Genomic DNA, 18,513 nt, shown 5'->3' with positions numbered 1-18,513 from the left:
AGATTGAAAACCTTGAGAAATCTGGTTTCAATCTTGAGAGGAGAGTTGGAGATATGAGTGATAGAACCAGAACTATTCCTACAAAGATGCACAGGAGGCCAGCACGAAAAGGTAAGGCAGTTAAATTTATTGGTACCGTCTCCAAGCAAAAGCAAGGTAAAATAAACTTGGCTCAAACACTTGAGTGTGAGATTCTCTCCACGAAGTACATCACTGCGCTCGCAAAGGAATACACAGTCAAAACAGAAGGTGAAGAGTACACAATTGCCATTCAAGACTTTTCTTCTTGCACATGTTCAGACTTTACGAAGCGCGAAGAACATGGGAAGGCATATGCTCCTTGCAAGCATATGTACTACATCTTCATCAACATTTTGCACCAGGATCCTAAAGTGGATATTCATATACACCAAGCAAGCCTTACTATTGCCGAGTTGCAGAAAACTTTTGGAGCTAATTAGATTTTCTAGCACTATCGATGTTTATTCTCTATCAATAATATAAACTTATATAATTAATAAAAATATTTTATTATTTCACTTTTCATTTCATATACTTGTGAGGTTCTTTTCGCAATACTGCCCATAGTATTTGTGAGTCTCCATTTTTGTCTTTACCTTCTCAAAAAATATTTCGTGATAGTCTTTTGGGTGTATGATGTTATAATGTATTGTGAGAGCATATGTACCATCACAGTTGTTTTTTTTTCCTTTCAAATGGTTATATGGCCTTATATAGAATCTTAATTCAAATTTAATAATTTTAAAATTCTGACAAACTTGACATTTACTAGCTAGAAAGCACAGAGTACAAATTTAAAGAAGTGACAAGAATACTCTTTTTGCAAACATTTTATTTTATATTCTAACAAACGTCTCTATTATTGCATGTAGTAAATATTTAAATTATTAGAACAAGAAGTGTCCTTTAGAACATTTTTATCTATATAATATATAGAGAGTTATGAAATTATTAAGTTCGCCATAACTTTAAAATTTTAAAGTTTATAATGTTTGTACTAAATTACAATTGAAAATTGAGCTCAACTCGTGAGCTCAACTCTTCAGCTCGTGAGCTCAAATATGGTCCACACTCTACTTTTGGAACCCCCTGCAGCCCCCTCCCCTAGGAGACACATGCTTTGGGCTTTCACCCCATGACCTATATTAGTATTCGGACTCGGTCTCGGACTCAATCTCGGACCCAACTTCAGACTCTGTCTTGGACTCGATCTTGGACTCGGTCTCAAACTCAGTCTTGGACTCGGTCTTAAACTTGGTCTCAGACTTGGTCTTGAACTTGGTCTTGGAGTCGGTTTCGAACTCGATCTCAGACTTGGTCTTGAACTCGGTTTTAGAGTTGGTTTTAGCCTTCAGCACCTTAGAGAGTTGGTTTCTTACAATGAACTTTCAGCATTTGAATTGAAATGATTATTTAGCATTTTTTCAGTATGCATATGTCACAAGGGTGTAGAGTTTTGTTAGTGTTTCACCATATAAACTTTTATATAATTATGATCCAATATTACCAATGGAGCTAGGTTTACTTTTCTGATTACCACAAGTTGCCGATGCTAGGTCATAGGATCAATACTTGATGATCATACTTTCACTTATCCGAGCAAAATTTGCCAAACACCTATTCCATGTAGAAGTGGGACATCAATGGTGTTATAACTCCCATATCATCCACCTTTAAAGTACAAAGTGGATGATTTTATATTAGTCTGTTTTCCCCATTTCATGATATATGGTTTATCTAAGGGGCTCTTTATTCAATGGAAAGGATTGTATTAGGTGTTGTAGCAAATTGGATAGCAAGTTTATGAAATTCGGCATGACATTTAGCAAACCGATATTCTAGAAATTATGCATGTGCAACAGATAAAACACTCTATATAACAAAATCAAAAATAATTGGCACCACCTACAAATTCACCGATGCTTCCTCTTGATATTCTTCTACATCCCCACCCATCTACAAAAGAACCTTGATGGTCTTTCATCATTTCCAGAGGAGGGGAGGACATGAGGTCCAAGTGTACAATTATGATGCCATATGTTAATATTAACATAGTGGTATTGTGGTAATTGTTGAACTGGTTTCAATTTGGACTACTCATTCTTGTATATAAATTAGGGTTTTTGGGCTAATTGATTGTATTCCCTTTCCATTTCCTATGCACTCACAAATTGTAATTATATATTTTGCATTATATTTATTTGCAATTAAATATGTTGTAATATAAAACTATGATTTATTAATTTGTTTCACTGACCGAAACACTAATACTCTAGCTTCTTGTTGCAATTTAAACATTTATTTATAGTATCAGATGACAAAGAAGCATGGAAATTCTTCATTATTTATTGTCTTTATTAGATCTTGTTTCAAGCAATGACTGACTGAAGGGGAACTGAAGTGCTTGTCTTCCTAGCACTAGTTGTTCTCAAGCGCACAAGAGGAATTTGTACCGTGGTCACCAGTCGGTCTTGCTCATGATTAACACATTGCTTCTCACTCTCCAGCCAGCACCTTCCAATGCTTATGCTACTTGCTACTTTGTTACGCATTGCTTTGCAAAAGTATTGCTGCACTGGCATGGCTGCAGAGAAACAGTTCTAGGGTACTGCAACTTTGAAACAGCTGCTTTTAGTGCTGTTGTAGTAGTGGCGATGATTTTGCAATTGTAATTGTTCGTGGTGGTGTTCCAGGCCAAGAAGCAAGCAAGTGAGACGATCCATTTTGGCTCGGTTGATCACTACCCCGTCGAAGAAGCTGAAGCCAGTTGTTTTGCTCCTTTCTTGCAATTGGAAAAGGTTTATGGAGGAGTCTTATAGAAGAATGTACTCTGACTATAGCTTGGAGTAAATATTAGCTAGCTGCACAAATGCAGCTCCATGCTTTGGATTCTGGCCAACAACAAACCTAGTTGCATCAATGGCTTGCTTGAGCTCGTTCTTCCCGGGCCTCATGCAACTCCTTAGAAAACAGATCCATTCATACTCATCAGGCACAAAAGGCATGTTTGTAATGAGGTCCTCACCATCTAAGAGTCTCCCAGACCTGCAAAGAACATCGATCAAGCAACAGTAGTGCTGCTTTGTAGCAGCAACCTTATAGTCTTGTCTCATGGACACGAAGCAATTCTTGGCGCTTGAAACATTCCCATCGTGTGCGCAAGCGAGCAAGAAGGCCACGAAACAAGTCGAATCCGGAACCTCCACCACCCTCATCAGATCAAACACATCAAACGCCTCCCTGGAATGCCCGTTCCGGGCATAAGTGGAGAGCATAGCCGCCCAAGACATGGTGTTCCTCTTGGGCATTGTGTCGAAGACATGCCTGGCTTTAGAGATGTTTCCATTTTGCGCGTATGCAGATAATAGCGCGTTCCATGACACTTGATCTTGCTCGGGCAAGGAATCAAACATCACCTTGGCCTCTTCCACATGCCCGTTTTGGGCATACGCTCCCAGCATGGCGGTCCAAAGCACGAGATCCAGCCGTTGGATCTGATCAAACATACATTTCGCCTCTTCCAGGTTTCCCCGCAGGGAAAACGCGGCAATCAGGGCCGTCCACGAGACGTGATTCTGGGACGGAATCGTGTCGAAGATCTCCCGAGCGGAGGCCGTATGCCCGTACTGGGCATATCCCGAAAGCATCAGCGTGCACGACACCATGTCGTGCTCTCTCATGCCATTCAGCACCAGCCTGGCGTCTACTAGGCGGCCAGCGTGGACGAATCCAACCAGCATGGCGTTACACGACACTATATTCCGCTGTGGCATGTCATCAAACACGCGCTTTGCCTCGGTGACGTGTCCGGCGTGCGCGAAGGCCGACAGCATGGAGTTCCACGTCAGCATGTCTCTCTCGGGCATCCCGTGGAAGACACTCTCGGCTTTCTCCAGATGCCCTGACGTGGCATATGCTGCCAGCATGGAGTTCCACGTGACTTGGTCGTGAAGAGGCATCGTGTCGAACATACGCTTGGCGTCGTCGTGTTGGCCGTTTTGCGAATACGCAGCTAGCATGGTATTCCAAGTTACATCGTTCCTTTCCGGTATTAAGTTGAAAGTCTTCTTAGCGTCGTGAAGATGCCCGTTTTGGGCATATGCCGCAAGCATTGCGTTCCAGGAAATCTGGTTTTGCAATGGCATCGATTCAAACACTCTCCTCGCTCCAAACACATCCCCGTTTTGTGCAAATGCCGAAAGCATCGCATTCCAAGAGATTAAATCCCGCTCTGGCATCGTTTCAAAGATCTCGCAAGATTCATCCAGATGCCCAACTTGGGCATATGCAGAGAGGATGCAGTTCCAGGAGGCCTGGTTTTGCTGCGGCATCTGGTCGAAGATGGCTCGCGCGTCTCTGACTCGCCCGCCGTGTACAAACGCCGCCAGCATCGAGAACCACGAGACGAGATCCTTCCCTGGCAGCCGATCAAACACGAGCTTGGCCTCTCGCAATTGCCCCCGCTGGCCGAACGCCGAGAGGAGGAGGTTCCACGAGAAGCCATCGCGCTCGGGCATGGCGTCGAACACCTGCCGGGCATCGTCCAGGCGCCCGTTGGAGGCGTAGGCGCAGAGCATGGCGCCCCAGGAGAAGGTGTTCTTGGCGGGCATGGCGTCGAAGAGCCATCGCGCGCGCTGGGGGCTGCCGCACTTGCCATACGCCTCGATGAGCTTGTTGGCGAGGAAGACATCGCCCTGGAGCTCGCGGCGCGCGCGCTCGTGGATCTGGATCGCGTGAGAGAGGCTCGCGCAGCGCTGGATCGACTCGAGGCACCCGCTGCGGTCCGCAAACCCTGGTCCCATTCATCACTTCGTGTTGACTGGTGGATTTGACTGGGAGTTGATTCTTTCCGGCGGCAATGCGATTTGATGGTTGACTATTTTACGACCGTTGACTAAGATCCAGTCAAACGAAGCACTGCTCTGTTTTCCACGTGGGGGATTTCTGTAGACATTGCGGCCCACTGGGCCAATAATTTTCCACCAAATTTCTATTTGGGATTCATCAAATTTTTCTGTGTCTGGACAGAAGTGATCGATCGAATCTGTTCTATCCAGATGTTATTCCGCTACTGTAGTGGCCAGAGCCGCCACTCTCTTGACGAGCTGTTCTCGATTCGCGCCCACAATCCGGCCGATCGCCTCCTCGTCCTTGATGAACACGAATGTGGGCATTGCCTTGACCTCCAATCGAGTGGCAATTTCCTGTGGATTTGATGTTTTTGGTCAGATAGAGCGAGTGTTAGGAGCAACCAACTGGATCATGAGATCATGAATGGTAGAGATGGAGATAGAGAGAGGTCATGAATGGAGATGGAGATAGAGAGAGGAGTGGTAAAAGATCTGGGGGGAAAAAATATCTAGGCTGGGGGAGCCTTTCTGGTTTTCACTTACCTTGAGCTCATCCACGTCCACAGTGAGGAAGATGAGCTTGAGGAATCGCGTGGACGCCTCGCGGAATGTGGAGGCCATGTACTTGCAAGGGGCGCACCAATCCGCGGAAAAGTGCGCCACAATCTAAGATACGATCACACAGAGAAGACGACGAACAGTTAAAACCTCTCGCAAGAGAGAAAGGAAAGGAGCAAAAAAAGAAAAAAAGAAAAAAAAGAGGGAGAATCTCAATCTCTATATTCACGAGCGCTAGAGAAGGTATTCGCTGGGAAGATCAAAAACAGGGGGAGATCAATCAAAGCGAGGGGGAGAGAAGCCATTTTTGCTTACGATCGCGTCTTGCGATTTGGCTTGCTTGAGAATTCCGTCCCAATCCGAGATAGATTCCACCATCACTACCCGCGACGCCATGGAAACAATGTGAGCAAATGCGCGAGTGGTTCGCTCGTTGAAAAACCAGTACTCTTAGGCGCCGTCCCACATGGACCACGGAGGACTTTATAAAAGCACACAAAGTGGATCATTTTGGATGAGACATTCCGTATGAAGAAACGCATCGTCCGTCAATCTCTGGAGCATATTCTGTTTGTGAGGCACATTCCGGCTGCCGTATATTCTTGGCATATTGCCGGGAGCTTTAGGGTTCTTCGCGAGATGGAGTGTATCTTCGGCTTCGTGGGCGATGGCTTCGTCATTCTTGGCGCCGACACCTCCGTCGTGCAGAGCATCGTCGTGCAGAAGACGACCGAGGACAAGATCTTGCAGCTCGACTCGCACAAGCTCATGGCGACGAGCGGCGAAGCCGGTGATAGGTGAGCTCGATCAAGCTCCATAGATCTAGGGATAGTGAGAAATTCTTCTACAGGGTTATCTTCTCGGAGTACATCCAGAAGAACATCAACCTGTACAACTTCCGGAACGGGATTCCGCTGTCCACGGCCGCGGCCGCAAGCTTCACTCGGAACGAATTGGCTGTGGCGCTTCGAAAGGTATTTCTTGTGCTAGTTCTTTTCCTGGAGCCTTGAAGATCTTTGTTTCAGAACCCATACTATGTGAACTTGATGCTCGGAGGATTTGACAAGGGCAAGGGGCCATCGCTTTACTTCATGGATTACATCGCCACTCTCCATCAGCTGGAGAAGGGAGCCGTCGGCTATGGTACGTAGAACTCCTTTCTCGTTTTCTTGCTTTCTTCGTTATGATCATGGTTTGTTCTCGCATTTTCTTCTACGTGATCAGTTCTCTTGTTCGTTCTTAGTGGTTTTCACTTTCGTTTGTTCTCGCATTTTCTTCGACGTGATCATAGAGTTCTCTTGTTCGTTCTTAGTGGTTTTCATTGCGTTTGTTCTCGCATTTTCTTCTACGTGATCATAGAGTTCTCTTGTTTGTTCTTTGTGGTTTTCACTTTTGTTTGTTCTCGCATTTTCTTCTACGTGATCATAGAGTTCACTTGTTCGGTTTTCACTTAAGTTTGTTCTCGCATTTTTTTTTCTACGTAGTGGTTTTTTTGCTTGTTTTATCTGATTCTATTTCTCGTCCTGGTCAGGAGAATTTTGTATCGCTGCTTTGGTTCTTCTCATCGCTTTTGCTGATGCTCGCTCGTTTCAATCGCAGGAAGCTACTTCGTGTTGTCTGTCATGGACAAGTACTTCCGCAAGGGGATGTCGGTGGAAGAAGGGATGGCTCTCGCTGACAAGTGCATCGCAGAGATCCGCAAGCGATTGATCGCCTCGCCTCACAGCTTCGTGCTCAAGATCGTGGACAAGGACGGCGCTCGAGATCTTGCGTGGAGGAGCCTGGAGCCAGCTCCTTCAGCGGGACCTCCTCCGGTTATCAATCCGGGAGAGGCATCCACATCCATGCAAGTCCAAGGCTGATCCTCCGTTCACTTTGTTCCTCCAAAACACGGTAAGAAAGCGAGCTTCTAAGTTGCTTTGAGTGACTCCTCCTTGATTTTTCTGTAGATTGCGCAGAGCCGCGAAGGTTTGAATACCTGGAGCACACCAAAAAAAAAGTTCTTTTTTTTTTCCTCCGAGGCCGGGAATTCTCATACCTTGGCTTTAAACATGAAGTTTGGAGGTACATTGATGATCACGTAGTTCTCCTTGTCGTGATGATACTTCTCGAATTCCTAGCCACAAAGAACAAGCTTAGCTATGGTGATATTTCATGCTAGTGGAAGAAATGGTTACCTGGGGCATGCCGTGTGTGGTGCTCGGACTCCATGGCACCGGCTGGAAGAGCTCTCCAAGAAATTCCACGCCGCTGGTCTCCGAAATCCCTGCTTCTTTCGCGACCTGGTCGATGAGGATGAATCCATGAGGCGATCGATCGAGAATTTCGTGCCAAGATCACCTGTTTGCAAAATGCTTCCGAGCTCAAGAGGCTTCGCAGCGCGCTATCCCGCTGGAATCGCACCAATCTCGCGGATTTAGCTTCTCCTAGAGCGAAGGAACCATACCTCGGCGTCGAGCTCCACGGCGCTATCGTAGGATTCGTTGATCTTGAACCCCATCGCCAGGATTCTCGCTCGCCTTGCGTGGATACACGATTTCTTCCAGGCCGCACATCGTTGCGAGGACGATGCTGACCTGGCGCTATTGTCATGGCGATAGAATCGCAGCGTGGATGAGGGAGGAGAAAGAAAGAGAGACGCCATAGCCGCTTGTTAGCCACGAAATATTTCTTTTCAAAGCTCTGTGGGGGCCTTGTCCTCGAGTGGAACGTTTTAGGTCCCACAGAGTAAATGGTATCCACAATCCAGCTCCTGGACCGCATCGCCCCCCATGGCGCGCTGGCGCAGTCCACAATCCTCGTGAGGTTTGGCGCTCCTCCTCCGCGATCGATCGATCCAGGCCGTTTTTAGGGTTCCTGGCGCTGTGAATCGTCGTCCCGATCGCGCTCCACCGGCGCATTGCTGCTGATCATGCGATTGCCGCGCGCGCGGAGCCAGCTATGGGCGTGCTGTCGAGATTTGTGAAGAGCAGCGAGCGGAATCACGAGGTGTTTGCGACGTGGGTAGCGCTAGGGATTCTCTTCCTCTACTGGTGCCTGGGATTCATTGTTGCGAGCGTCAAGAGGATCTTTGGAAGGAAGGCGAGGGCATCGAAAGCGCGGTCGTGGTAAATTTATAGCGCTCGTCTCGTTGGTGGTTTTCATTTCTCTTTTCTTTGGCAGTGTTGAAACAAGCAGGTGTCCCGCGACAGCGTTGGAAAGCTTGATAAAGGAATCGGAGCTGCGAAAGCTCATAGAGGAGCTAGACGAAGTCGATCAAAGCAGTGGTAACTGGAGCGTTGTTCTTGACAAACGCAACGATGGTGTCTCATATTTTGCAAAGCGTCGTGAACCAAAGGTGACAATTCAATCTCTGACACTTCCAACGTTCTAAGTTTTCGATTTTCTTTCATCTTCTCTTTGGTGGACAGGACGGAGGGCCGACCGAGTATCTCAGCACTACAACCTTTGAGAATTGCACGGCCGAGTTGCTTCGCGATTTTTACATGGACAACGAGTTTCGTTTGCAGTGGGATAGCACGGTTTTGAAGCACGAGCAGCTGGCTTTGTGTCTCAAATCCGGAACGGAGGTCGGCCGGACCGTGAAAAAGTTTCCGCTGATGATGGCGAGAGAATACGTTCTCGCGTGGAGGCTTTGGAAAGCTGCGGAAAACACATACTTCTGTGTCATCAAGGTATCCTCTCCGGCTGAGTTTTTCTTTTTGTATCTATGAGCTTTTCTCTCAGGCTTGCGAACATCCTGCTGCTCCAAGGCGACAGGAATTTAAGCGGGTCAAAGAGTACCTATCGGGCTGGAGAATTCAAGCAGGTTAGAGTGCTCTGGCTCTCCAGATTTCTCATGTTTTATGGTATGCCTTCTCTCTAGTTCCTGGCAGCAATGCTTGCGAGGTGAAAATGCTTCACAGGGAAGACATTGGCGTCGGGAAAGAGATGGCAAAAATGGCCTTCTCTCGCGGCATCTGGAGCTACGTCAACAAGATGGAACACAACTTACGATCATACAAGAGCTCCGGCTTGGACAAAAGGCGCAAAGCAAAGCCCGACGCGGTGACTCTTTGCAACAAGGTATGGGACGCCGTGTGTATCTTCCATTGCTTGATTCGTGGTTTTCACAGATACCTTTGGAGCTCGAACGAAAGGACTTCTTCGCTAGCTCACGCTCGCATAGCCAAAGCTATGGTGGCGGCAGCGCAGATCGAACAAGCCAGAATGGAAGCGATCGTCACAAACCAGTGAGTTTCCTGATGCAAAGTGTATTTCTTCTAGGCTGGGCAGTGGTGCTCGGCCATGGTTCTAGTTCTATAGGTTCCAAGGTCGCGGCTGCCGTGTTTATGAACAAGGCTGTGCGGCGAAGAAGGCAGCTACCGCGAGGAGGCGGCCACCAACCATGTCGCTACATTTCCAAGAGCTTTTCAATCCATCGCTAGTGTTTGATCCGACGCTCAAAATCCTGCCACGACTGCGGCTGCCTACTTGGCCCTAATACCAACTAGGCCCTTTTCTTTTACCTTTACATTTCCCACGCTTCCCCTTTAAATTTTATTTAGGGCTCTTGGGCTATGGCGAGGGCTTCTCTCTCTGAGGAAGATTGGGTAAACGTCAGCTCCAGCGTTTCTGTTCACTGGAAAAGAAGGAGCCAAGGTGCGTTTCTGAGCCGATGTTCCGGATCATTGATCAACATGAACTCGTCCTCGATCTGCCTGACGAGGATCGACTGAAGGTCCTCTGGCGGAGATAGTCCCGGGGGGGCAGCTGGTACGCTACTCCTAGAGAACTTCCAGAGCCGCCGGAAGTACTTTCAGGATGGAAGGCTGGAGTTCGACAGGAAAGATTGTTCCCGGCACTTGTTTCCAGTGTCTTTGACGATGGCTGCCACCGCTCGAAACATGACCAGAGCGAAGAGAACGTGGCGACCAAATGGCGGTCGGGATCAAGTGTGACTTGTCGATTGTTCTTCTTCCAAGATCTCCGGTATGGGAGGAGGCATCTTGATCTTCTGAGAGGAGATGTTCCGGTCGAGGATGTGTCTATGGATCCCATTTCTGGATCGCCTCTCGAGGCTCAAGCACGGATTCTAGCTGCCGGCTTTCGGATCCTCCAGAGGCAAAGCTCTTGCAAGATTTCCCGGATTCTGGCTACCTTGCTCGCTTGCAGTCGAGAGCAAGCTTGAAGTTCTTGGAAACAATCCAGTTTGTGCGATGATCTCCTATCCTGGTACGTGTGTTTCCTTTCTTTGTTCTTGATTCGTGATTGTTTTGTCTTGCAGTTATCGTCGCTAAAGTCGGCTCTTAGTATGTTTTCGAGGAGGAGATCAGCCGTGAAGTGCGAGAGAAAGCAGCCTTGGAAGACGTGACCGGGTCTGCGCTGCGAACCGGCCATAGATTTGCGTCTTGGCGTGACGAGAAGAACCGCTAGTAAGTTTCGCAGTTCTTATTTCTTGCACTAGAGACTGATTTTCTTTCTGGCGCGCAGTTTCTTCCGGAGTTCACGGAGTTGACGTTCGTCGGTGTTTGGTCTGGAACGCCGGCTTGTGTCGAATTACAGTCTAGCGACGTCTACAGACCATCCAGGTTTCTCGAGTTCTTCAGGTATTGACATTGTCATGGTTTTCTCCCTCTGATCGTTTCGCTCATGCGTGCTTTCATCCGCAGGGATGTGATCAACGAGATTCCACTGCCTGATTCGAGCTACTGGCACGATGGCGAGTGTGCTCCTTTCCGGCGCTGGCTTGGACACCATCTTCGCTTGATCGTGTCGAAGTTCCCGGAGGAAACTTGGAGCAAAGCCTGGCGCGCATGGATTGACGAAGCAAGGGAGGAAGCTGGATCCATTTTACCACTCGCGGTAAGTTCTTCTTTTTGTTTGACTAGCGAAGAAAATGCGAGAAGTTTATCTGTAGATAGAACTAAATCGCGATTAATTCTAATGCGTTGTTAGCTTATCTTAATGTGAGTTCTCCCTAGGGCGACCGCCTTTAAGCATCGCGGCAAACAAATGTGACTCACTCTTTTCTCCTCCCAAGCTCGCGATTCTTTGCCCTGATCGTCCTTATTTCGTTGCCGCCACGCCTAGGTCGGCGATCGCGTCGCCCGGGCGATTCCTTTCCTGCATTGCCGCGACTCGTCGGCTGATCGCGGCGCCCGATCGGTGAGCTTTACGATCACGCAAGCGCCGAGCTTTCTTTCTTTCTCGTTTCTTTCTTGCCTCCTCTCGGCAATGGCTGCGCGGTCGCGATCTTTGCCCTGATCGGCCGAACCGCTTCCCTCGATCGCGGCCCTCGATGCAGATTGTATGGGGGAAGAGCAAGAGCAAGAGGGAGGATTCCGGGGAGCTCGAGCGGGAGTACGAGTCCGTTCTTCTGGACAGGCAGGAGATTTGCCTCTACGATTTCATCCATCTCAGGTCCCGTGACCCGGAGCTCCCGTTTGTGGGCCTCGTCGTGCGGCTGTGGGAGAATCGCATCACGAAGAAGGGGAATGTGGTCGTTCGGTGGCTCTATCGGCGCGAAGATCTCGACATTGAGGTGGATGCCGGCGACCAGGAGCTCTTCCTGGCGCTCGGCAGTGGGAATGGCGCCGAGGACTCCAACGATCTGGTATGTATGAAAACATTAGTTTTTTGCTTCGCCGTTCACGATTCTTGTCCTGCCACCCAGAATGTCGTGGAGGAAAAGTGTGCGGTTAAAGTCTTGTACTGCCCAGAAGGAGTTGCGAACTGGGCGCCCACGAAGGAGGAAATTAGTGGAGCTCGCTACTACGTCTCGAGGTGCTACGATTTCCTTCTCGGAGAAGTTCATTGCAATCTCAGAGAAGCGCTAGAGCGAATTGGAGGTGAGTCGGATAGACAAAGAGTTTATGTATGCTGTTTATAGTTTAAAGTTGCTTTGTGTTGAACGGTGTTTCTTACAATGCAGCTGTGAAGAAATGCCCACGGAGGCCGGCGGATGATCGTCTGGAACGTCCAGTCAAGAAAAAACTGGTTGTGACCAACGAAGCCGCTCCACAGGTGATTTTCAAGTTTTGCTTTCTCATTTACCTTGCAGCAGAAGCCTGTGCCGGTTTCAACGCAGGAAACACGACCAGAGAAGGAGAAGCGTCCGGCGCTCAAGAACGCGTTTAAGAAGCTGGGATGGAACGATAAGCTGGACGAAGCATTCGACAAAGGCAAGGTCATCATGCTGATGGGATTTGGCACTGGCTACACCTCTGAAGAGCTGAAGGTACTCTCAGGAATCACGGATGTCTTCTTGCTGAAGTTCTATGCAGGAAGCCTTGGTGTTCCTTTTCAAAGACATTCGAGCGGATGTAGAAGTCGCTGTTGTTCCGCCAAAGTGTTGCAAGTTCGAATCAAAAAGAGGTAAGCGATCCGCATATAGCTTACTACTACTGCTGCAACCGGTGATTCGACCAGGAGAAGCGGTGCTAGCCTTCCGAGATGCCGACAAAGGCAACCGTGTTTTGAAGACTATCCAGGAAAATTGTGTGATCTTATCAGAAGAGGAGGGGTATATTGTTCTCTTTCTTGCTTTCACGCTTTGAATCTACTTTGTGTTGTTTATGCAGGCCTTGTATTGCAACTGCGGTGGAACGACCAAGAGCAAAAAAGTTTCCTGGACATCTTCCTGTTGAGAAGTACTGGCGGGTGCAGACGGAAAAATTTGTAAGCCTTCTTTTAACTCAAGTGAACCAGGCACTTAATCGCGTTTTGCAGAAAGAGGCAGTCTCCACAGCACACTGTTCCCAGCCGAACACCATCGAATACGAGATGGCACTCGAGTGGCGCCTCATGGATGAAGAGCACAAGTTGCAGATACAAACACTGAGGAAGGTAACGCCCGTAGTAGATTTTTGTTTTTTCGCGGATATTCATGTGAAAAACAATGCGCAGCAACAAGAACAAGAGGTGGCGGATCTCAAGGCAAAGCTTAGAATCACCAAAATATCGTAACGAGCGTCACTGAAGGTAAAATCACTTTCCAAAGCTCTTCAATCGTTTCTCATTTTCTCAATGTAGGTGATCGATCGTCCCAATAGCTAGACTTGACTGAGATACAAGTAAATGAGGTTGTAAGTAGTGCAGGGATCTCCAAATGTCCCTCCATTTTTGTTGATAGTGCCGGTAAGAGTTACGCTAAAGGTTTTAACAAATTTTTGCTTATCTCCAGCGCCAAAGAAAACTATGGGAATTTTCATTAAGTATCCGTATTATAAACGTGGCACTACAGCAAACTGCCACACGGCTATGACGCGGTGTCCATCGCGTCCGATGGGATTCCCAGCTGGACGACTGTGAGTTTGCCACGAAAGGTTGAGTATAAAGCGGGGCGCAGTTGGAGCAATTTGGTCTGTTACCGGGCTTTCTTCGCGGGAGGTGAAAAATTCAGGTATGTCTCTCATGATCCCTGTGGATTCCTATTTCTTGCTGGTGGGTTTGAGAATCCGTGTCCTTGCTGTGATGGGCGAATGGGTTCTCTGGAGTCGTTTCTCGAAAGGGTTCTAACAAGTCGTTCTTGTGTTCCAGGACTAGAGCTTTCGGGAGCTGCTACTGTTGAGGTGAGAATTCCAGCTAGGTACACAAGAATGCAGTGGTTCAAAGGGCGTTCGTCGTTCATTATTGGATCGGATAAATGGATGGGAGGTCAGAAGAGTGATAGCACCGCCGCTTTCGAGCGCTCTAACAGTCTGCCTTCTCCGGCACCACCGGAGGGTGTTACGAGAGAAGTGAACGGTATCCCGTCATCAGCAAAAGACGAGGTCGCTCAGTATGATCCGACAACGGGTCTGAAGGTGAGGTCTCCAACGCGTGACGAGAATTTGGACAAAGTTGCTGGAGCGACTTCGAAGCTCTATCCAGATATATATCACCCTCCTCCTTCCAAGGGTGCAGAGACTAGTGATGCGAAAGAGCCTCCTGTGGTGGAAGCATCTGAGGAAGTGCTGGTAAAGATCCCGGGGTGTCTGGCGCATCTCATCGACGAGCAGGAAAGTGTTATTCTGGCATCTGGCGAGTTCGTCCTGGTGAAGCTGCTGCAAAACGGTACAGACGTGGCGCTGTTCGCCAGAGTCGGTGATGAACTCCAGTGGCCCGTTGTGAACGACTTGCCTGCTACAAAGCTCGATCCATCGCACTACGTATTCTCGCTGCGTGTGGACGCCGACGACGACGAGAAGCCGCCCAAGGATTCGAAGGCAACTGAGACTCTCAACTATGGAGTTACGTTCCAAGTTGACGGCAACAAGGAGCTTCTCGGAGAGCTTGACAAGATCTTGGAACAGTACAGCTATTTCTCCGCACCAACCATGCTCCAGGGCTCGGAGGAAGATGTAAAGAAGGTGGATGGAGGCAAGGTACCTGAGGCGTCTTCGCGAGAGGTGGTGAGCTCGGACCTCCCTGGCAAGCCGGTTCCAACGGACGCCATCACCGAGAAGAAGCCATCCGAGGAGGTTTCTACAGCTTACTGGACGACCATTGCTCCCAACGTAGACGACTATAACAGCAGCCTGGCTCGAGCGATTGCCAGCGGAACCGGGCACATAATCAGGGGGATTTTCTGGTGCAGTGAGACGACAGTCACGAATTTGGAGAGGACTGGACGGCTTGTAAGGCGTGTTTCAGGAGCCTGCGGCAAGCCATCTGAGGTGAGCCCGCGGACAATGAGGAACATTCGCAGGTACGTCTCGTGTTTTTTTTTTCCAAGGTCTTGTTCTTTAGAAAAGCTAACGTTTCTTTGATGATCCATCAGAGCCAAGAGGGTGACTAAGATGTCGGAGAAAGTAGCGAAGGGAGTCCTCACGGGTGTCGTGTCAGTGACTGGATTCTTTACAACCTCGATTGTAAACTCGAGGGCCGGGAAGAAATTCTTCAAGATGTTACCCGGCGAGATTGCTCTCGCGTCTTTGGACGGTTTCGGTACGTGCTTAGTTGACACTGATGTACTCGTCTAACTGGATGTTCCTTCTACTTCGCAGGAAAAATTTTCGACGCTGTTGAGGTCGCTGGAACAAACGTTCTTAACACAAGCTCTGTGGTGACAACCGGCGCAATCTCTCACAGGTATGTTTCCTCTCTTCGTGAGATAAGGATGCATTTTCAAGTTGGGCCTGAAATGACGAACATCTTCCTCGCAGATTTGGAGACAAGGCTGGCGAGTTTGCGCACGAAGGCCTGGCCACCGCCGGCCATTTAGTCTCCACGGCATGGACCATTTCCAAGCTGCGCAACGCCATCAATCCCAAGAGCGTGATGAAGCCAACGTCTGTGCTCAAGACCGCCGCCAAGGCGGCCTCTCACGGGATCGAACCCAAGCGCTAGAAAAAAACTATGTGGCTTGTGTGCATAATAACAGGACGATCAAATAGAGAATAGAAATTCGATGCTTAGGAGTTCCATGGTTTGCGGCCAAATAGATTCTTTTAATACTAGACATAGTTTCTTTTAACACGACACTTGGCCTCCACACGACAAGAAAATGACACTGTACGCTCTTCTTATCCTTGGTTTGTGGGGTCGAGTCAAAGAAAAATCGCTTGGCGGGTCCACATGGCACGCGGGCATTCGGTGGGAAGCGACTATCCATGCCAGGAAGGGGCAACAAACACTAATTTTTTCTAAGAAGCAAGCTAGATCGCATGGCAGTTTTGAGGGGGATTTGCGGGAGTGGCTTGCTGCTGAGGGATCCAGCGCGTGGGAGCTCGGCTTTCTTGGGCGTCCCGGTTGTAGCGGCTAGATCTTCGCGAGTTTCCAAGGTCCGGGGAGGGGGGATTCGAGCTGTCAAGACCGAGAAGGTGGGAGCAGACTATGTCGAGATTCTGCCGTCGGGTGAGTGGCCCGAGAATTTCTCCATGCTCAACTTTGAGGATCTCTCGCTCCACTTCGCGCCCACGCTCTTCAAGGCCGAGGTATAATTTGCAGAGAGCTTTGTTGGAGCTTTGGAGTTGATGGAGTTTGATCTTGTCTCAGGCTCAACCATCAACCCTCCTCGCGGATGTGATGTCCGGGCTTCGCTTCTCGGCGGCGCAGGACGATCTTCTCGAGGCGATCGAGCACTGCTTTGACGAGGTTTCTGGAGTTCCTGTGCTGGACGAGGAGCGCAAGTGTATTGGAGTGGTGTCTAGAAAGGACCGAGACAAGGCCACCAACGGGGTAATACAAAAACTCTCAAACAGTCTCATCTAAGAAATGTGTGAATCTTTTCAGCTGAAATCGCCAGTCTCTGAGGTGATGAGCTCACCAGCAATCACATTATCTGCCGACAAAACTGTTTCAGGTGAATCAAAAGCTTCATTGAATTTTTTTTTCTTTTATTGAAGTTCTTTTTCTTTTTTTTTCTAAGATGCTGCTGTTATCATGCTTAAGAAGAAGATCCATAGGATCCCTATAGTAAACGATTCCAACGCAGTTATTGGTGAGTAGTAGTTTAGCTTGAAACTTCTTACCGTCGTTGTCTATTGTGCAGGCATGGTCACCAGGACGGACATTTTCACAGCACTGGAGGGAAAACATGAATGATATCTTAGATGTAATTACAGACCTAACTTCTTTAATGAACGTGCATTGTGGTCAGTCAAGCACAAACTTTCATCTTGGAGGCATTATCTTGGGAGTATTAATCTGTGTCAATAAACATGGATTGAGCAGAATATAATCTTTTACAATATTTATGAATCATATTGGGAAAATTACTTTATGCAATTTCGATAATTCCAGACATTGATCATTCATCCTAACTCAACAAAAATAAGATATACATTCTGAAAACTATCTAAATATTTTCTCCGTAGCCCAGTGTTGTGGATAGCCTCAACGATCTAGAGCTTCTACAAGTTGTGAACAAGTGATATAATGCCTAATCCCACTGAACTAATATTATGAGAAAATTACTCATATATCTAAAACTTCATATATTGACTCATTCTAAACTCAAAAGAAAATTGAAGCTTACATTTTGAATGACTTTTGATTTCCTTGATCTTCTCTGTGTGAAAGGCTCGTTGGAGCCAGGATCCATTTCCTTGAGATGCATTCAGCCTTGATAAGCATCTTGTAAACATTTCCAAAAACCAAAAAGAGAATCAACATGGGTAAGTTATAAATGCTCTACTTAGCCTCAAGGATCTAGAGCTTTAACAACACTTTTGTCAACCCCTTCCATATCATAGCTTTGATATGGAAGGGGTTGACAAAATGCTGTCATCTAGATCAGGTTGAAATGTAAGAAACCTATCCATCTCCATTGTTGACTTACTAGGGCTGATTAGCATGATTACAACCTAAAAGAATGCCCATCAGATTTACTAGCCAAATTGATCTGCATGAAATGTGTGTGCACTTATTTATTCTTTTAAAAACTTTGTCCCTGTGCTTCAAAACTTATCAATATAACTAAAGTCTTTATTACAGTTTTACTGAAAGAAATGCATGCATTTTCTTCCATGGGAGCAATTGAGTGCCACCACTAGGCATGGATTTCATTATAGTTCGACTCTGTAGACCTAAGATGGTGATAGCTATGGTGCTGGTTTACATCCCACAACAACATGCATTGACTTTATTAAGTAATATAATACTTGAATTGATGACATAAAAGTTTTGAGATCCAAGTGATTAGAAAGTAGCCATAGTGACTCCAATAGATATATTCCTTTTTCTTCTAGAAGGAAAAACAGCTCTTTTACTTTTGCATCAACAACTTTAAGCTTAGACTTTAGCTCTTCTACTTTGCTAAAATAATAATTAACACTCAAATTGTATTCAAAAATAAAATGAAATAATTTACCTTAATCTTATTTTGTACATGAAGGATGGTTAAATGTATTTGATGTCCATAAAACATTATTAGGAAATTGAGTTAAATAAATTACTAAGTTACAATCATTTTGAACTGTTAAAAGTACAGATAACATACATAATGGTTGATGTAAACAATATTTATTACTAGCCCATACTACTACCTTTTTAAAATAAAAAACTAAATTTCCATCATTTTGTAACATAAGTTTACAATTTATAGCATCCTTTATAGATGTTTTAACTTCCCAAATTTTTTCTAATAATGAATATAGAACTATCTTACAGTTAGATTCTA

General features: G+C 47.0%; 7 protein-coding genes and 1 long non-coding RNA gene across 8 annotated transcripts; 5 read left to right on the top strand and 3 right to left on the bottom strand.

The window, feature by feature from the left end:
- Window positions 1-2,855: 2,855 nt before the first annotated feature.
- Window positions 2,856-4,259, bottom strand: LOC112344709 (pentatricopeptide repeat-containing protein At4g02750-like). Its single transcript, XM_024670023.1, has one exon. The coding sequence runs from the start codon at window positions 4,257-4,259 to the stop codon at window positions 2,856-2,858; it is 1,404 nt and encodes a 467-aa protein (XP_024525791.1).
- Window positions 4,260-4,974: 715 nt separating this feature from the next.
- LOC9660203 (thioredoxin-like protein CXXS1) lies at window positions 4,975-5,910 on the bottom strand. The gene is made up of 3 exons (XM_002964801.2): window positions 5,745-5,910; window positions 5,415-5,537; window positions 4,975-5,225 (listed from the first exon to the last, which is right to left on the bottom strand). The coding sequence occupies exons 1-3, from the start codon at window positions 5,823-5,825 to the stop codon at window positions 5,082-5,084; spliced, it is 348 nt and encodes a 115-aa protein (XP_002964847.1). The 5' UTR covers window positions 5,826-5,910; the 3' UTR covers window positions 4,975-5,081.
- Window positions 5,911-5,942: 32 nt separating this feature from the next.
- On the top strand, window positions 5,943-7,571 carry LOC9660202 (proteasome subunit beta type-2-B). The gene is made up of 5 exons (XM_002965152.2): window positions 5,943-6,226; window positions 6,280-6,403; window positions 6,455-6,572; window positions 7,029-7,322; window positions 7,379-7,571. The coding sequence occupies exons 1-4, from the start codon at window positions 5,958-5,960 to the stop codon at window positions 7,289-7,291; spliced, it is 774 nt and encodes a 257-aa protein (XP_002965198.2). The 5' UTR covers window positions 5,943-5,957; the 3' UTR covers window positions 7,292-7,322; window positions 7,379-7,571.
- Window positions 7,271-8,096, bottom strand: LOC112344589. The gene is made up of 5 exons (XM_024669618.1): window positions 7,876-8,096; window positions 7,770-7,820; window positions 7,607-7,711; window positions 7,468-7,545; window positions 7,271-7,407 (listed from the first exon to the last, which is right to left on the bottom strand). Exons 1-5 carry the CDS (start codon window positions 8,071-8,073, stop codon window positions 7,339-7,341), a joined length of 501 nt encoding a protein of 166 aa, XP_024525386.1. The 5' UTR covers window positions 8,074-8,096; the 3' UTR covers window positions 7,271-7,338.
- An 85-nt stretch (window positions 8,097-8,181) lies between these two features.
- LOC9660201 lies at window positions 8,182-9,942 on the top strand. Its single transcript, XM_002965151.2, has 6 exons — window positions 8,182-8,536; window positions 8,592-8,766; window positions 8,840-9,103; window positions 9,156-9,237; window positions 9,295-9,494; window positions 9,545-9,942. Exons 1-6 carry the CDS (start codon window positions 8,370-8,372, stop codon window positions 9,854-9,856), a joined length of 1,200 nt encoding a protein of 399 aa, XP_002965197.1. The 5' UTR covers window positions 8,182-8,369; the 3' UTR covers window positions 9,857-9,942.
- Window positions 9,943-10,444: 502 nt separating this feature from the next.
- LOC112344650 lies at window positions 10,445-11,376 on the top strand. The gene is made up of 4 exons (XR_002991789.1): window positions 10,445-10,643; window positions 10,696-10,843; window positions 10,902-11,017; window positions 11,081-11,376. It is a non-coding gene; the product is annotated as an uncharacterized LOC112344650 (long non-coding RNA).
- A 2,345-nt stretch (window positions 11,377-13,721) lies between these two features.
- On the top strand, window positions 13,722-15,832 carry LOC9660200 (protein EARLY-RESPONSIVE TO DEHYDRATION 7, chloroplastic). Its single transcript, XM_002965150.2, has 5 exons — window positions 13,722-13,812; window positions 13,950-15,099; window positions 15,172-15,338; window positions 15,398-15,482; window positions 15,557-15,832. Exons 2-5 carry the CDS (start codon window positions 14,009-14,011, stop codon window positions 15,738-15,740), a joined length of 1,527 nt encoding a protein of 508 aa, XP_002965196.2. The 5' UTR covers window positions 13,722-13,812; window positions 13,950-14,008; the 3' UTR covers window positions 15,741-15,832.
- A 178-nt stretch (window positions 15,833-16,010) lies between these two features.
- LOC9660199 lies at window positions 16,011-17,014 on the top strand. Its single transcript, XM_002965149.2, has 5 exons — window positions 16,011-16,327; window positions 16,389-16,571; window positions 16,626-16,695; window positions 16,762-16,833; window positions 16,885-17,014. Exons 1-5 carry the CDS (start codon window positions 16,058-16,060, stop codon window positions 16,935-16,937), a joined length of 648 nt encoding a protein of 215 aa, XP_002965195.2. The 5' UTR covers window positions 16,011-16,057; the 3' UTR covers window positions 16,938-17,014.
- Window positions 17,015-18,513: the final 1,499 nt, after the last annotated feature.

The sequence above is a fragment of the Selaginella moellendorffii genome, unplaced genomic scaffold, assembly GCF_000143415.4.
Source record: "Selaginella moellendorffii unplaced genomic scaffold, v1.0 SELMOscaffold_5, whole genome shotgun sequence".
NCBI classification, from domain to species: domain Eukaryota; kingdom Viridiplantae; phylum Streptophyta; class Lycopodiopsida; order Selaginellales; family Selaginellaceae; genus Selaginella; species Selaginella moellendorffii.
The sequence above is the reverse complement of the archived record's forward strand: the minus strand, read 5'-3'. Positions and strand labels throughout refer to the sequence as shown.

What these genes read in the sequence shown, in the direction of transcription:
- LOC112344709 (XM_024670023.1), bottom strand. Translation starts at nt 4,259, where the DNA reads ATGCCAGAGCGGGATTTAATCTCTTGGAATGCGATGCTTTCGGCATTT.
- LOC9660203 (XM_002964801.2), bottom strand. Translation starts at nt 5,825, where the DNA reads ATGGCGTCGCGGGTAGTGATGGTGGAATCTATCTCGGATTGGGACGGA. An exon ending in CCAAATCGCAAGACGCGATC is followed by an intron (nt 5,538 to 5,744) that starts GTAAGCAAAAAT and finishes ATCGTATCTTAG; the next exon opens with ATTGTGGCGCACTTTTCCGC. An exon ending in TGGACGTGGATGAGCTCAAG is followed by an intron (nt 5,226 to 5,414) that starts GTAAGTGAAAAC and finishes TCAAATCCACAG; the next exon opens with GAAATTGCCACTCGATTGGA.
- LOC9660202 (XM_002965152.2), top strand. Translation starts at nt 5,958, where the DNA reads ATGAAGAAACGCATCGTCCGTCAATCTCTGGAGCATATTCTGTTTGTG. An exon ending in AGCGGCGAAGCCGGTGATAG is followed by an intron (nt 6,227 to 6,279) that starts GTGAGCTCGATC and finishes ATTCTTCTACAG; the next exon opens with GGTTATCTTCTCGGAGTACA. An exon ending in GAAGGGAGCCGTCGGCTATG is followed by an intron (nt 6,573 to 7,028) that starts GTACGTAGAACT and finishes TTTCAATCGCAG; the next exon opens with GAAGCTACTTCGTGTTGTCT.
- LOC112344589 (XM_024669618.1), bottom strand. Translation starts at nt 8,073, where the DNA reads ATGGCGTCTCTCTTTCTTTCTCCTCCCTCATCCACGCTGCGATTCTAT. An exon ending in CCGTGGAGCTCGACGCCGAG is followed by an intron (nt 7,821 to 7,875) that starts GTATGGTTCCTT and finishes GTGCGATTCCAG; the next exon opens with CGGGATAGCGCGCTGCGAAG. An exon ending in CCACACACGGCATGCCCCAG is followed by an intron (nt 7,546 to 7,606) that starts GTAACCATTTCT and finishes CTTTGTGGCTAG; the next exon opens with GAATTCGAGAAGTATCATCA.
- LOC9660201 (XM_002965151.2), top strand. Translation starts at nt 8,370, where the DNA reads ATGGGCGTGCTGTCGAGATTTGTGAAGAGCAGCGAGCGGAATCACGAG. An exon ending in GGGCTGGAGAATTCAAGCAG is followed by an intron (nt 9,238 to 9,294) that starts GTTAGAGTGCTC and finishes CCTTCTCTCTAG; the next exon opens with TTCCTGGCAGCAATGCTTGC. An exon ending in CGGTGACTCTTTGCAACAAG is followed by an intron (nt 9,495 to 9,544) that starts GTATGGGACGCC and finishes TGGTTTTCACAG; the next exon opens with ATACCTTTGGAGCTCGAACG.
- LOC9660200 (XM_002965150.2), top strand. Translation starts at nt 14,009, where the DNA reads ATGCAGTGGTTCAAAGGGCGTTCGTCGTTCATTATTGGATCGGATAAA. An exon ending in CGCGTCTTTGGACGGTTTCG is followed by an intron (nt 15,339 to 15,397) that starts GTACGTGCTTAG and finishes TCTACTTCGCAG; the next exon opens with GAAAAATTTTCGACGCTGTT. An exon ending in ACCGGCGCAATCTCTCACAG is followed by an intron (nt 15,483 to 15,556) that starts GTATGTTTCCTC and finishes TCTTCCTCGCAG; the next exon opens with ATTTGGAGACAAGGCTGGCG.
- LOC9660199 (XM_002965149.2), top strand. Translation starts at nt 16,058, where the DNA reads ATGGCAGTTTTGAGGGGGATTTGCGGGAGTGGCTTGCTGCTGAGGGAT. An exon ending in CCACGCTCTTCAAGGCCGAG is followed by an intron (nt 16,328 to 16,388) that starts GTATAATTTGCA and finishes ATCTTGTCTCAG; the next exon opens with GCTCAACCATCAACCCTCCT. An exon ending in CGATTCCAACGCAGTTATTG is followed by an intron (nt 16,834 to 16,884) that starts GTGAGTAGTAGT and finishes TCTATTGTGCAG; the next exon opens with GCATGGTCACCAGGACGGAC.